Source organism: Opisthorchis viverrini, assembly GCF_000715545.1.
Source record: "Opisthorchis viverrini unplaced genomic scaffold opera_v5_11, whole genome shotgun sequence".
NCBI lineage: Eukaryota > Metazoa > Platyhelminthes > Trematoda > Opisthorchiida > Opisthorchiidae > Opisthorchis > Opisthorchis viverrini.
This window is the reverse complement of record NW_008751667.1, coordinates 609,153-625,724: the sequence shown is the minus strand read 5'-3', so window position 1 is coordinate 625,724 and position 16,572 is coordinate 609,153. Positions and strand designations below refer to the sequence as shown.

At 42.4% G+C, this 16,572-nt stretch overlaps 1 protein-coding gene across 1 annotated transcript in view; it reads right to left on the bottom strand.

Moving 5' to 3' along the window:
- The window catches only part of T265_01031 (hypothetical protein), a gene marked incomplete at both ends in the record, with an annotated part of 30,985 nt that extends 15,666 nt beyond the window's left edge, over positions 1–15,319 (bottom strand). The window contains 4 exons of the mRNA XM_009164974.1: positions 1,595–1,880; positions 8,343–8,538; positions 11,298–11,600; positions 15,171–15,319. Of these exons, the coding sequence (XP_009163238.1) occupies positions 1,595–1,880; positions 8,343–8,538; positions 11,298–11,600; positions 15,171–15,319 (934 nt within the window). The remainder of the gene's footprint in view (positions 1–1,594; positions 1,881–8,342; positions 8,539–11,297; positions 11,601–15,170) is intronic.
- Between the last annotated feature and the right edge of the window lie 1,253 nt (positions 15,320–16,572).

Genomic DNA, 16,572 nt, shown 5'->3' with positions numbered 1-16,572 from the left:
AGTGGATTATCAGTTGAAGTACCTTGAAGTGGAAGATTAATAACCAAACTTGATCAAAACTAACTTGATTATTGGAAATATCACAAACGCGAGAGATTCAGCTTGGTTCCAGATGCATCTCTCGCAAAACCAAATTTGTTTGCAAATGAGTGTATTTCGCTAATTTCGTGCAAATCGTCTTCAAGTCGAACATAATGTCAACGGAAACCCGGGGACTGCGCCTACTTGATGAGCCGTCAAAAAGGGCGAAACCGGTTGTGGGCTGTCGACGAATTTTCAGCAGCCTTGTGAGTAGTGCATTACAAATATACATGTTCTCGCGATATCTAGAATATCGTAGCGACTGAAACGTGAGGCAACCTGGTGCAGCACATTCAGTTGCCTGGATACATCACAATCGAGCGATTCAAACATTTTTTTCAAACGAGTGTATTTCGCTAGCTTTGAGTGCCTTTGCTTAGGTCCTTAGCCTGAGTACTTCCAGCTCAGGAGTGGCCGCTTTGGATTTGATACTGAGTTTCCAAAGAAATGCTTGTGTTTTGTTGAGGTTTTGTACGATCGCCGATGTCCATACTTTGGTCGGCAAGGCCGAGTGATGTGCCCATGCTTAGGGTTTCATTCGCCAAGTCGATAGACATATTGTTCAGGTAAAGGGTTATTTATTGCAGGTGGGATTCATATCATTTGAACCACTTTAAACAGTTTTATCCAATGAATTGTGACCCGGTTATACATCAAACAGCGCATGACATTTGGTTAATTTATCCCGATCAGTCGCAGTGATTGGTGCGCCACGCTATACAGCTGACTGGGAGACTTCCATGTATTTGGATTGTAGGCGCTAACCAGAATAACATATACAACTAACTGGGGGACTTCTAGGTATTTGGACTGTAGGCGCCAACCAGAATACTAACGCAATGATCAGACTGTATTTCTCGGGAGTGAAGCCCGCTTCTGTGGCGTTTGATTAGTACTAGATGAAATCGGACAATTTCGGGGCTTTTTGTACTGTCGATTCGTGTGGTTCATCGTGCAACGCATCGGCATCGTCATCAATACCTCCAATATTACTGATGAAACCCATCAGTAATATACACAAGCACTTAACTGCTGTCAGCCAGTAATCCATGAAGATTTCACCCCGCCCAGTTTGAATCTAGCACCATCATTTCACTCTAAAACCTTCTCTTCTAACTGTTCACCAACAATGTTGTGGAACGGAAAGCGACAATTTTTCCGGTGGACCGTGATTGAACTTGCGAGTGCTGATGCTTGGTACATAGGGGAATCTTCTAAGTAGGCGGAATCAGCTATGAACATACTGCGGATATGCTAGTTTGGGTGAAGTTTCTTAAACATTCGTTTTGGGACAACCGAGGGTAGACTTGAGAAATGGGAAAGTTAGATCATCTTTTGACGATTACCTATGCATTGGTTAGACCAATCACTGAAAAGATCAGAACCAAATAACTGGATGCTTCGACATAACTAGGAGAACTCACTACAGTAATTGAAATTCCAGGGCGATGGCACCTAGACCACCGAGACTAAAAACAAAAATGTCCGACGTTTTATCGATCGAAAAACTCACCCAAATCACACCGAGTGCCCTTGAAGGAAGTCAGTTCACAAGCGCATCTCACACCTGTCCACATTTGGATGCATGTTCCCTGATTCAAGCAGTAGTTTGTTCTGTTGGAATCTGGCGTCCCATCAGAACGCCTTCTGGGCCCGGGGCATTGAACCACTCCTGCGGGACGATCAACACATCCCGGAATGACACTTGCTGGTACTGGCCTCGAAATGTTGTGATTTTTTGCCATGGAAAGTACATCAAACGGAGGCTGGTCATTTACGGAGAAGTTGGCAAAACACCCCTGCGGAAGGACCACGTTTAAATAAATGAGAGGTGTTGAATTGGTGTAATTTGTGTAATTTACTACCATATAATTTAATTCTAATTATAAACATTTAGGTATGATTCCGGGGCGAAGGATTACTGACATAAGAGGCCGCGCATGAGGCCTGACCTTCGGATGCCTTATCAGAACACAGTGAAATGTTGAAATGTCTCCCGGAAGTACTCAGCTTACAGAAGAGCCCACTATCAGTCAGCTATATGAAGTGGTCTTCCGACATCTCTGCCAACCTGAAGAGATCCGTGTTGGAAGGAGGTCGTTCTCCACCAGAAACCGCCATTGGTCTCACTCGAGGAAGAAAGTGCAATAGACTGTCTGTTCCAAAGGGGCTGCATAAAGCGACAAAGCAGAGGTGGATTATCTCGAACGGAGATTTCTTTAAAAGGCATTTGAACACCGTGGGAACTTAACAGAAGTGGTGCTGTTTGATGGATGGTCTTTTCAGAGCGGAAAGTGTGTGGCAGAGTAGCGCAGATCGCGCTGTACAACTCAAACTCATTTGGGAATAACAGCTTCACCTTCAGACAGTTGGATTGGTAACTGACTGTGGTATCTAGATGCACAAAATCCTAACGGATGGAAATTTTCATCGGACTACTTTCCTGATGGAGAATGTTTTGTTCACATTACGCGGTTTCGGTTTTGCCTATTGTTGAAAGGAAGAAGGCCTTCGCTGCGGAGTTGTTTACCTGAAAAACACCAACTGAACAGTCACAGACTATTGGACAGGGGAGCAAAACTCTCATATGCATCGTGATTACAAAACTGTGTATCCGTCTTCTTTCCGAACGCGTCTTCCTAAACCTTTCCGGATATTCATTGACCATTGATTCTAACATGACCAGATTGAAAGAACTGGTTTGAGTCCTGAAGGAAAAATATGATGACCTGTCTACTGTTATCGTTCAATACCATTGGAAGGAAGAAGGCCTTCGCTGCAGAGTTATTTATTGGAAAACGTCAAGTGAACAGTTACAGACTATTGGACAGAGAAGCGAAACTCTCATACAAATCTTGTTTACAGAAACTGAACTCATCTTCCTGGACTTTCCTGTATATTCTTGACTGTTGCTCAAATGCAAGAAAATGCGACTCCACAAATTCCGTAATAGATCCCACTTTTCAAGAGATGTTAAGCGGATTTACGAGAAAACATACTACTCGCACGCCCCCATCAGTAGTACCCACCGTTACACCATGACGAAATGGAGAGAAATCCCACCGACCTGAGCAATGATCGGCCAAAAGTTGGTCTGATGTTTTAGTCAAATACCAGATGCCCCTTTTCACACTAAACTTGGCCAGGCCTCCGATGATAAGGATAACGGACTATACCTTAGTTCTCCCTTGCTTGGACGCACTGTTTGCTGCGCACCTCACGTGATCGATACTCACCCACAGTCCCTCATGAACGTTTGACCCTTAACTAATCGAACCGATTCTTACGAACTTTTCAGTTGCGCTTTTTGATTATACTCGCGTTACCACGTGATGTGCGCGCACGATTGTCGGCAATTCTCATGGGTTTGCCATTCTTGATGGGCTTTCATTGGACTAGCACAAATTCGTGCAACAATTGAGGTTTGTATCCCTTTCGTATTTTATCTTTATTTTCGCATTTTATTGAAATATCTCAAGATTTCGTAATTCATGCGTCACTTAACTGGGTTTCCCAGAATACATCACGAGTAATTCCTTCGCAAATGACAAATATCACACTTTGGTTCACTACGGATAGAACTTTCGCCGGGCACCAAAATGTGCATACCAACCACCGGCGTCTGGCACAAGTCGGCACTTAACTTCCAAGTTCCGGATATGAAAAGAGGAAAAACGGAAGGACCAGGGGTTAAAGTGTGTTAGATGACCCCCAATAGGATTCAGAATTTACCGGTCCAGTAAATGAATGTACTTTGTTCCCTCAAAGAAGTATTAACTTTCCCCTGTATACTTACTAGGAAAGGTCCGTATAAACAATTGGGAACCATTTTTCAGCAAAACTCTGAACTAGAAGCACTCCTCACCATGGCATTTATGTGCATAGGATTTTTAGACCAATCACAGAGTTTGATCGATTTCCACACCACCTTGCGTTGCGACAAGCTAGAAAAAACACCGAACCGCACTGCAAAGTGGCTCCCATTCACATTTCCTTGAGACTCCAGATGGAATCGTAGAGCAACCGGAAGTGCTGTCCACATCTGACAGTTTCTGGAAATTATAATATCTTTTTCCTCCACCGGTGAGGAAACCAAAACCGACCTACTTAGTTTTCTTGTTTGAGTTACTAGCATGATGGCCTGTTAATTTTACCAAAATGTTATTTTGGAAGGTTGGCAAAGAAACCTCAAATTGTTACCTTTCCATCCAGGCTGGCAATGAAATCATTCGCTCAAGTTGACAGACTTTGGGAACAACTATGGAAATTGTGCAATCAAGGAGGTACTCCGATTTATTCGTCCATGCGTATCTGTGGTCTTTTTTAAATCAAGCAAAAGCTAGCCCATAGCCATCAGAATTTATCGCAGTGTTTTCAAACCGAATTGACGTCATATTGGTGGTCAAATATGGGAAGAAACTGGTACAGTTCATGTGAAATTCCGATAGACTGACACAGTGACTGAACAATTGTAGAACTGTTTTTTTTTCGAGAAATACACTCATTTGCAAATCAATTTGGTTTTCACGAGAGACTCAAGTGAATCTGTCTCAAGTCGAACAGGAGGTTGACGGAAACTCGGGGACTGCGCCTACCTGATGAGCCCCAAGAAATGCGAAACTGGTCGTGGGCTGTCGAAGCATTTTCAGCAACCTTGTGAGTAGTCCCTTTTGTGGAAAGTGTAGAAGTACTTTCTGCAGAGTACCAGTCCATTTTGGATGGATGTTTTGACAGGTGCAGGATTTTCGCGTGCCACTGGTCAGATCTGACATGTGTAAAAGTGCTTACCAGGAACTTTTTAACTCCGACGAAAAAATACTTAATCCGAAAACTTTATCGGCAGTAAGGGAGACTAGACGACATCTTTATCAGTTCGATAAAAGTCCTCGATATGAGTTGAGTTCATTTCAATGTCGAAAAGTCTCACTGCAAGCCCTCACAACCTAGTGGTTTAAGTGTGCCTGTTCACGCAACCAGAGATAAAACTGGAGCCACTGAGACATTTGATCACATTCTTCAATGTCATTATGTCTCAAGTAGTTCATATCGAATTTTGAAAAATCGGGGCTGTGCGACGGCCGGAAATGCTTACCAAGTCTCCAATCAGAGTTTTCCACTTGGTAAACGTCATAAAACAGCTCACCAGTCAGACATTCGGCGGATAAACGTCATAGTGACTTGAGATTTACAACCAACTAATATTTTGGCTTCATAAGGCCGATACCAAAACGTTGGTTGTGAGGCACACTGCGCAGCATTTTGTCACTGCATAGCATCATTCCTCACGGTTTCAGTTCAAAGCCAGAGGAAAAAGAGCGATCCCTTAATACTGTTCTACAAAGCGACTCCACAAATTCCGCAACAGATCTCCCTTTTCAAGAGACGCAAAGCGAATTTACAAGAACAAAACCTACTGCTCGCATGCCTCCCCATCAGTAGTATCACCGTTACACGGGTAGCTCACCGGTGATTGAGAAGCCGTCAATAGAAAACTCATTTGACATTTGTGATGTGAATCACGTGACTGGACAATGAACGCCCCTGTATCTTGTCAAAGTGTGATTTAATCACGCATCACAACAGGCTGTAATCAGATGGCCAAAAGTTCAGACTACCATCCGAGCTTAAGACTCTCGGGAACTTCTTGAGGTGCGTACTGCAGATATTCTCTAGAAGGATGAAGCAGTTGTACAACTGTGTTCCTCGGCTTTTCAGTACAGAATGCCTCCACTTACAGGACAAATTTCCAATAAAATCCCCAGATCTCCTCACACTACTAAGAATTTATTCACATAATAATTAGAGGTCTTATGTGGAAATAAGAATCTATCTAGATTGTGTTTCTTGATCTCTTTTGTACGACTAAAATGACGCTGCGCGAATAGTTTCTTCGAATATCGTAATCACTGTTTTGCGATGCAAGGTAAAGATGAATGTTTTCACGTGGCGGTAAAAAATCTCGTTAATAAGAAAATCGGAATTCAATACGTGGCGTAATTTTACTCATTTGATCCGAAACCAAAAAAATATCATAACCAAATCGGTTAGACTTGAAGAAAGTTTACAATGTTTTGACGGACTAAATGGAGGCAGTAGCAGAAAAACAAAAGGTGAAGATGTGAAAATTTGGAATCAGTGTGCAACCAGGTGTTGAATCACATGTGGTCTAATGAAAATTCACCAAAGAAAACTGTTATTCAGCTAATTCGCCAATCTGCTTTAGTGCCGGAAAAAAGACTCACAAAGAGAACACAACAGCTAGATTCCGAACAAGCGAGTGAGTGTGTGCGAGTGCGAGAGCAAAATTTACAACACCCTCACGCTATTTAAAGGGGACTTTCTGACATTGATTCAGGCTGTGTGATAGGGGTTAATGAACACTTATCAATATTGATCATGCTTCTATGAAATGCCTGAACGCTGATCAAATTCGATCGCGCTTCTGTGGCCTACATGAACGCTCGTCGGCTTTTGCTGAATTGATTGAATGATTGACCGGCCTGGATGCTTGCCGGCTTTACTATTAAGATGTTGGTGGAGTTTTAGGGCCTCAGTGGGTTCCGGGCGTTTTGAGGTTACCTTCAAGAATCTGACCTTCCTGATAAGAACCGTGCACCCGTTCAGCTGTGTACCAGATTGCAACGCCGGTAATAATGCCACGTCTTGTGCATCTGGTGTTTAAGACCTTGTTGGCCGGTTCACCTATCTTGATTACCACATAAGCCATCACATAAGTGTTATCGTAGAATATTAAGTTAGTGCGCAACTATTCTAGGTGCGCGCAGCGTTTGCCGAATTATCATTTGCAACGCCATCACCGAATATCGCCGACGTCAACAGGCCTTGCACACAAGGCAACCGTATGGTTGTGAGACTTGATTCTTCGATTGGGGGACTCAAGAAGTCTTCAGGTGTTTGATCACCGGATTCTCAGTAGAAAACCTCAGCTTGCTGCTGTAATCCCGCGATGCTTGACAATGAACCCGAATCGTCGAAGCAGAAGATTGAACTTGTCTGGTTGAACTAACTGGGGAATGCGCTACGTGTGCCCGACCACCGTCTATCAAAGAAAGCAATGTTTCTCTTCCCATAGATTTCCGATTTAAGGGATAAGCCATGACTTGGCAGCGTGAAATCAAAGCCCAAACCGCCTGGTCTGAGATCTTTGAGTTTTCCTGGTTGGAGCCCATTGGCTAAGAAGCCTGCAGAAGATGCCACGCAGTCGATCCTAGTGGCACGGAGTTTGTAGCTAAAGTTCTCTCGCAGTTGCGCGCCGGTCTTACATCGGTTGGGGTTCGCAAACAACCCTGGATTGGTCCTTACTTAGACACGACGCTCCGAAATGCATACTTCAATACTATCTAAAGTTGTAGGCACTTTATTTTCTATCATTCCCTTCAAGGACAGAGTTTCTTGGCACCAAGTCTCCACCGTCCTTCCGATGCTTCATTTTTACCAAGTTTTTTTCCACACTATTGTGTGGATGTTGAATATCAACTTGTATTATTGTGTAGTCCTCCAACTGATGATGACGCGCTTTCAGTCAGCCCTCGGTTTTAACGTACGTCTTGTAATAAAAAAAAACATTAATAGCGCGTTGCTTATTCAGTTAGTTTCAGTGTCAAGCAGTGCGCTGATCTCTGAATTTGTGGTGCAAGCATTTCACGCCAATCCACATGTTTCGTTCTGAACAAAACAGCACTTGTGGTATTATATGTTCACTACACGCATTGAATTGTTTCGCTCGAAGGCCAAACAGAATTGTTTCTTCTCGCCAGACGCCACCTGACATTTAATTCATTTCTGCTAATAATTTGACGTTTCTGTTAAACTAACCCAAGACAGTTGCATGTCTGTCTTGTTAAAGAGCATACTGGTTCCATTCTATATGATTTTTATACCATTCTCAGATATCAGGTAGACAGTCGAACAATTATTACATGTTATCGATTAAAATATATGTGAAAACCAGCCGCGGAACCATCTGGTTTGTGAATGCACCTGTAAAGACTGTGACGTATAGGGACTGGTTCGCCAAATGCACCGTAAAAATGGTAATTTAAGCATAACCAGGTGATACCTGCAAGCATGCACCGTTTGAACTTTGAGTTATTATTTTTTTATACTTTTTTCTAAATTATCCTCTTGGGACGATCTTCACCACATCGTCTTAGTGGGGATCAGTCTGGTTACTAAGTTCAATTGGCAAAGTGCAATCCATTCAGATGTCACAAACAAGCTTGTGTTAGAAACCTACTCACCTGGAACCCATAACGGTTACGTATCTTCTCTCGCCACTGAAAAAACACCGGTTCCGGCAAACCACCAAGGTAGAGGACATTGGCAAGGTCGAAGTTCTTCGATCGATCCCCGTGCAGAACTTGGATCTTCAGCAATGTTTCTTTGAAGGTGCCCTTATCGAGTGTGCTCAACAGATAGTTTTCCGCTACGTTGTTTCTGAAATTTCAATTTGCGGTTTTATGATAAACAACTTTCCAGCTACCGGCAGAAAAATTACGACATTGCAGATATACTACTTGTATTGCAGGCCATCAAAAGCAAAAGCAGCAATATTTTGGTTGCTCAGATCGATTTTTTAGACGCTTCTATAGAGCAATCTAAGTTATTTTTATACTCGTTGCATTCGGAAAACGCAAAGCCTAGTAATCATCGGAATGCGGCAATCAGTTAACGCGAGTCCTCTTTTATTCACTGATATAAACTGGAAAGATATTTGAATTCGTGAATGAATTCAGGACCAAAAACGTGTTCCCGGTGTTCATGAATGTATTTGCTCCCTGAGTTTTTATTTTCAAAGAGATGATACCTCATTTTTCTCCCCTCTACTTTAATCGATTTATTGATCTTTTGGCGTCCACAAAATTCCAGGAAGTCCGTGCATTCTCAGCAATTGGAAATCGTTGTTGATTGAATGATTGCCACTGGGAGCAGCACTACCGACAGCCCCCGAAGGTCGTAAAGAAACACCGCACACTTTTGTAGGCTGCTCTTCTACATTGGAGATTTAAATGAGTAATATACCCATATTCCCTAAATCGCCACCTCTCATGAGGAGACCTAGTGAGTTTTTCTGTCACAGGAGAATCGTACAGCAGTAGCTCCCAAGAAACCTAATCGAAGCACCCTATTTCAAATTATCGACTTGACTTAGAGAGCATTAATTTGAACCTGTAGACTTAGCTAACAAGAGAACTTAGGATAATGTTACGCTGTAAGGAGATCTTCTGTGGTGCTCATACTGGTGAATCACTTGTAATTTCAATGCGGTGTAAAATAAACTGGCTGGCTATTAAGTTGGTTTCCAGAGTCCTCGTTACAGCAAGATCCGTTTCAGTAGTTATCATCTCATGGCGAGTAAAGATTGATGTTGAAAGCAAACCCCACGCGCCTCCTTTTTCCAACATTTATAACAAATAAACAAAAAAAACAGAATAGTTAGAATGATCTAAGGTTCTGATGACTTTTCGCCTATGAGGCTGTGTTGTGATCCAGCAGAATAAGTGTGTCTTTGGCGAATATACACTCACTTGCAAACTAATTTGGTCTTTCGAGAGACACACCTAGAACCCAGCTGAATCTCTCGTTTGTGATGTTCTCAGGATACGGAATGTGCTGCACCAGGCCGCCTCATATTTCAGTCGCTGCGATATTCGAGATATCGCGATACATGTATAGCTTTACTGGAACCCGTCCGTCGTGAATCGATGGTGTACCTAATTGGAATGAAGTGTTACCAGAAAAATACTTCGCCATAACGCTACGTGTTTTCTGGCTACACAGTTCTTGGACACGTGCTGAAGATTACCGACTTTTGAGAACTTGTCTGTCAAGCGTACAGTGCAGTCTTTCTACCCGGGGTTCGATTACCTCAGCACACTCAGAAGGAGCATTACAAACGCATGTTTTTGAAACTGTTCATCCAGATAAACGTCTCAAACGTGGAAACAACTTTGTTTGCATTTAACTCAGTTCTCTCTACCCCAACTTTGATCGTCTTGAGGTATCTTTGTGCGATCTGATTTACTGCTGACCTAAATGTACCAAATTTTTCCGAGATGTGAGGAAAAAATAGGTCGCAGTCGAATATATCAACCCTGCTGTTGCCGGCAATTCGTGTTTCACCGTAATCACACATAAATCGTTATGGTTACCGACACAAGATGTGGCAAAGTCATCGAATGAGAGTTTTGTTTAGAATTTTTGAGGATGGTTAGCCAGCTCCTCTGCCAAGTAATTTGATCAACTGTTCAGGAACGTAATTTCGGTACCGATTTTATGATTTTTCCTGCATCCACATGAAATACATATGTTATTTGATACGATGGCCTTTTTGGGTGAAAACGGTGCTCATTCCGTTATCGATTATTTAACACTTGACATGATTTTTTGCAATATCTTTGCCTAATCTGTTTGTCCATTTCAGCGGCTTAATGAACAAAGTAATTAACCAATGCTCATTGGCGCGTTGGATTTTATGCGCATAGCTTTCGGCTGAATATTTTGATAAAAAAACTTGACTGCATGCAAAGATCGTCTTAGAACCCCCAGATGATATTTTCTGACAGCAAATTCCAGATTCAAATAAGCGGCTCGAAAAGTGGTTCTGAAATAGCGTCGGCGTGCAGTTGGGCGGAAAAATCTTTGCGTATGATTACACCATATTGCCTTATCTCGTTCGCTCGCTCGCAGAACTCAGATTTGTCGTTTAGGTTCAAACATTTGAAACTACTTTATGTATATAAGCCACAGTTTTCTGAGTCAAAAAACCAGTTACAAAAGTTCGCCGGAGACACTGGAAGCAGAATATTACTCTTCTTGTTATACAAAAAACTACTCACAAGGTTGCTGAAAACTCTTCGACGGCCCATGACGGGTTTTGTCCTTCTTGGGGCCCACTAGGTAGGCGCAGTCCCCGAGTTTCCGTCTACCCTATGTTGTACTTGAACCCAAATTGAACTGTTCTTGTGAAATACACTCATTTGCAAATCAATTTGGTCTTCTCGGGAGACTCAACTGAAGCTCTCGTTTATTATATTCTACAGCTGAATGTCTTGGGCTGTCGACGAGTTTTCAGCAACCTTGTGAGTAGTTTCCCTCATGAAAATATACTACTCTCGCTCGAATATCGTGCCAACTGAAGCATGAGGCGGCCTGTGCAGAATATTACTCTTCTCGCTTCGTTTTACAAAGCTTACCGAACAAGCTCCACCGTGTGCCACTTCAGGTCATCCATTGCTGTATCGGCCAGCTGGTGATCTTGCCATCCGCTGCCCATATCAAACAGTACATGAAGACGTCCATCAATCAGTTCGAAGGCGATAAAGTCTACACCATGAGAACCAGGATGAAAAAGTATTAAACAGTCACGGAATGTTGTACGGAAAGCGAATCGGAGACTGAACTGATCGTACAACCGAAGACCGGGAAGCATTAGATAGTCGATGGCATCTCTGAAGGTCATCGGATGTGCGAGTTTGGAGTGATGCACTTGAGCTTGCCTGAAGAGAGGAGATCGTGGCTTCCGTATTGATCTCTTCTCTGATAGGTTGGAATGGTCATGAAGTTGGTTTTGTGACACTGAAAAATAAATAAATAAATAAATTGGAGATTACGGAACTTGACTCGGCTGTAAGGATGCACTGCACTCTGTACACACCATCAGTTAGTGTCTTCCCAGTTCAAAGGAATCAAGAACCCCTGTTTAAGGATGCCCTCCTAAGGAATGCATTGTCAGTTTGCTGTAGATTAAAATGGACAAAAAGTGCTGATTCAAACATTGTGAGGGCTTAAGTTGCATTTGAGGAGAACACGGGTGCATCCAAACTTAGCGCGCCAATCGGTTTTCCGGTTTATGAGGAAGACAAACGTTCAACTTATCTGTAAACTGAATCTAAGCTAACTGTTGTCGTTTTATTCCGATCCCATCTTATGTATTGTGGCTAGACACGCACGAAATTATAAGAATAATCATTAACTGAAAAAAAGACTAATTTTTAGGGGCGTTTCTACAGCACAGACCAATAACCATTATACATTCCGCCATTGGGAGAAAAGTTGAGGAAACTAATGAGTAGCGTGTCAGGAGAAGACACTTGTAACCGACACTTGTTTCGCCTGGAACAATGCAAACTTTGATGGTCAGATGAACGCGGTAACACAGAGCAGTTACTGCTATAAAGTTCCAGGTGGATCTTTCGCACGATGATATCTTGAAAGGTTTCCCACTATAGAGCTGTCATAAAAAGTAAGGCGAATATATATTCGTAATGCACTACGCATAGGGTTGCTGAAAACTCCTCGACAGCCCACGATTTGTTTCGCCCTTTTTGGGGCTGATCAGGTAGACGCAGTCTCCAAGTTTCCGTCAACTCTATGTTTTAATTGAAACCAAATTGCGCGAAATTAGCGAATATACACTCGTGCAAATTAAATAGGTTTTTTGAGAGACTCATCTGGAACCCAGCTGAATCTCTCGGTTTCGATGTTTACAGGCAACCGAGTGTGCTGCACCAGGCCGCCTCATGTTCCAGTCGCTACGATATTCGAAATATCGCGATACATATATATTTTTTGCCTGTATAAGACCTTTCCAGCCAAAACTCAGCAGTGGTTTCCTAACGAGTATTATGCTAGCAGTGAGAAATGGTTTATGTATCATAAGTGGACCAGAGCTCACTCCCAAAAAGAGCAGACCCCCTATAAGAGCATGAATTTGATTAGTCGAACAGACACTCTGTATCAATAGAGTAAAGGAAATCAAAACGCGAAACTCAGCTAAACTAAGAAGTAAATACAAGATGAGAATGGATTGAGAGCGCCGGAACATTGGGCTAATTTACTTGCCCGACTTGTGATTTTTCACGATCAGTTCGAGAAGGTGAGTTTTTTTAATCAAAACGCACGGAAACACATAAAGCACCAAGTGAGATTTATCCGACGGTACCCGTCACTCGGTTGCAGATGTTGCAAGTGGAAAACCAAAGAAAACATCTTTCAGTGGTTTTTTGTGGTCTTTAATGAGGTCATCTAGATAACCTGTTCCAGCTGCCTGAAGAGATGAATCTCCAGGAATGGATCGATTTCGGGTTATGGTAACTCTTCCTCTTCGTGGACGAATATATAGCTGTATAGCGCTACACTAAAAATTGAAAAGCGCGCATCCTTCCACAGTCAAATATTGCACTAACCTTTGAGAATAGCTGGGGCATTCGGGGTGTTCACCTGAGGTTCTGGAGCAAATGGCGTAGTTTCTGATCGCACAGTACATTCACATATGTGTAGTCTGAAAAACAAACAGCCCCACGATATAAATGGCACCATATATATATATATGTATATGTATGTATATATAAATGAACAGAAGGTCGATCAAATCACTTTTACCCATGGTGCCCTCTCCTATTGAAAACATATCAAACAATGTATTGGTAACACGTGACATAACGCAGTCTATTTTCATTCAGTGAATAAACAAAGCTAGACTGAAGCTGTACGACTTGGAATGTACTATGGTTCTGAAACCGATAGAAATTCGAACATCAAAAGTACATTTAACTTTTCGTGACATTCTTTTATCGGATTCTGTTAAGAGGTGTAGTATAAACACAGTATAACGATCGCAGGGAATTTGCTCTTTTGTCGGTCGTGTGGAGAGATTTGAAGGTTTTTACTAAAGATTTTGGGCCAAACAAGTCGAGCCAATGCTTGCTGAAATGTGAAAAATCACTTTACTAGTGTTTCGTCCTTACTGCGGATTATTAGTATTTTGCTTCTGACAAGTCTTCAGAGCAACAGAACCCATGACCTCTTGGCTAGCACTTTACCGTTCGAGAGCCAAATGTTTCACACTATTGGCTATGTGGCCACGTGTTTGAAACTCCTTGGAGTTGTATAAGTGATGTACTTACTGGTGATGCCCCTCAGTAAAGCGGAAACAGCTGTATGCTGTTCTCGTCTCGATTGCACTAGGCTTCCCTTTGGGATTTAATCTCGTGAGATGGTGAGGAACTTAGGATAACTTGGCTTTTCTATCCTGGATTCCCTGTCGCGGGCCAGGGTATATCGCAATCTGGATTTGTTGCGTTGAGAATTTCGTTATTCACCTTGGCTTAGTCAATTATCATCAAGGTTTTTGTTTGACAACTTCACTTTTCATCTACCAGTCACTAATGATGAAATTCTTTGAACTGTGTCTGTAATAGATAATGAAACATTCGCTGGTGATAGTGAAAGGAAGAAGGCCTTCGGAGTTATTTATTAGCAAATGCCAACTGAACAGTTACAGACTATTGGACAGCGAAGCAACACCTTCATATGCATCTTGTTTATAAAGCTGAATACCCATCTTCTCTTTGAACGCGTCTTTCTGACCTTTCCTGAACATTCACTGACTGTTGCTCAAATCCAAGCAAATGCTTCAAATTGAATCCACAAATTCCGCAAAAAATCTCCCTTTTCAAGAGATGCAAAGCGAATTTACAAGAACACATACTACTCGCATGCTTTCCCCATCAGTAGTATCACCGTTATAATAGTATAAACCTATGGTACGTATTCTGAATTGCCTGTTTCCTCACGACGCAATTTTGTGAAGATTGGCTTAACTACGAAGGATTACATTTTAAGTGTGATTGTCCACGAATGGAATGCACACAATTCGGACAAAAGAGTGAATGCTATTCCATAATATAAGACATTTCACTATTCTAACGGAACGCTCTGGTATTTCCGGGAGTGAAGCTACTTTAATAATGTTACTAGAAACCGGGGCTCAGTCTGAGCTTTTTGAATGGACACTGAAAAAAATGGACGAGAATCGGGTATGGTTCTGGCGAGCAGGGTCTGCTTGTGTAGTAAAGCAGAGTGATTTCACTAGGAACGGCACATCGAATACTAGCGGGCGCAAACACAAGTTGCCATCAGTCCCATTTAGAGAATATGTTGTCTCGCTCCCGACTCCTTGGCCAGCGCCTGAATACCACATAGAGCCCAAGGGATTTATTCGAAATTTTTAGGAAGCCACGTAGAAACCTGTAACCAGACAAGAAAGGATTACTTTGTAAACCCACCTGAATAATGATAATTTTTGTGCAGTTCGCCGCATGACACGCATCAGTTCGGAACTGTGTCTCAGTGTCGTCCCGGTGTTCCACCGCTTATCCACGTTTTTCAGAAAATACGATGCGGATTGTCGTCGCGTCCGTTGATCAAAATCCATAGGAGAACAATACAATATCCGGTGTTCGGTGCATATTTTCGGGTTAAACAGTCCCGTTTGGGGGGGAATGGCACACGGGGTACAAACGATTTTTGCGACCCGATCAACGAATCTGAAGAAGTCGATAGAGTCGTTCAGAGGTTTAGGAAAAGTACAAAAATAAACTGGTTCTGTCTGAAAGTCGTTCGACTGATCAACGTTTCGGTTATCTTTCGAGGTTGTACTTCCGGCAGGCTCAGTGGAACAGCTCAATGGAATTTTAATGCAACACCGTGTATCCGGATGAGAACTGTGCAGCAGATGGGCTTTGTTTTCTCCGTACTGATCTCATGAAATGTGGAGGAATAAAAAGATGAAAATATTGTTAGAGTTACTTTGAAAAAATATAACTCGAAGCAAGGCTGCGTGTTACACGTAAAATTTTGTAAGGAGATGGGAAAACGCTAACTGTTTTCGGGATAATAAAATCTGTCGATAATTTGTTTTCCTTATGCTATGAAGGTGCGTGATTGGGACTTCGCAAACTGTGAGGCGGATTTTACCGTAAATGTACTTTTCTGTACTAATTGGCAGCACACAGAGAAAACAGTTTTGACAACTGGGTTTCATTCATGAATCTTTGTGTGAGTTGTATAAACTATACACCCCTACTCGGAGCTCATCAGGCAGGTTCAGTCCCCGAGGTTCCGTAACACTTATGTTCGACTTGAACACGAATTGTACGAAATTAGCGAACTACACTCATTTGCAAACAAATTCGGTTTTGAGAGAGACTCACCTGGAACTCAGCTGAATCTCTCGTTTGTGATGTCTTCAGGCCATTGAATGTGCTGCACCAGGCCGCCGTATTTTTTCAGTTGGTACGATATTTGAGCTATCGTGACACATGAATGGACGTAATGCACTACTCATAAGGTTGCTGAAGACTCTTCGACACCCCACCACCAGTTTTGCCCTTCCACTTCGGGCTCATCAGGTAGGCGCAGCCCCCGAGTTTCCGTCAACATTGTGTTCTACTTGAAACCGAATTGCACGAAATTAACGAAATACACTCATATGAAAACAAATTTGATTCTGCAGGAGAATCCACTGGGACCCAGCTGAATCTCTTGTTTGTGATGTCCTCAAGCAATTGAATGTGCTGCACCAGGCCGCCGTATTTTTTCAGTTGGTACGATATTTGAGCTATCGTGACACATGAATGGACGTAATGCACTACTCATAATGTTACTGAAAACTCTTCGTCCTTCTTG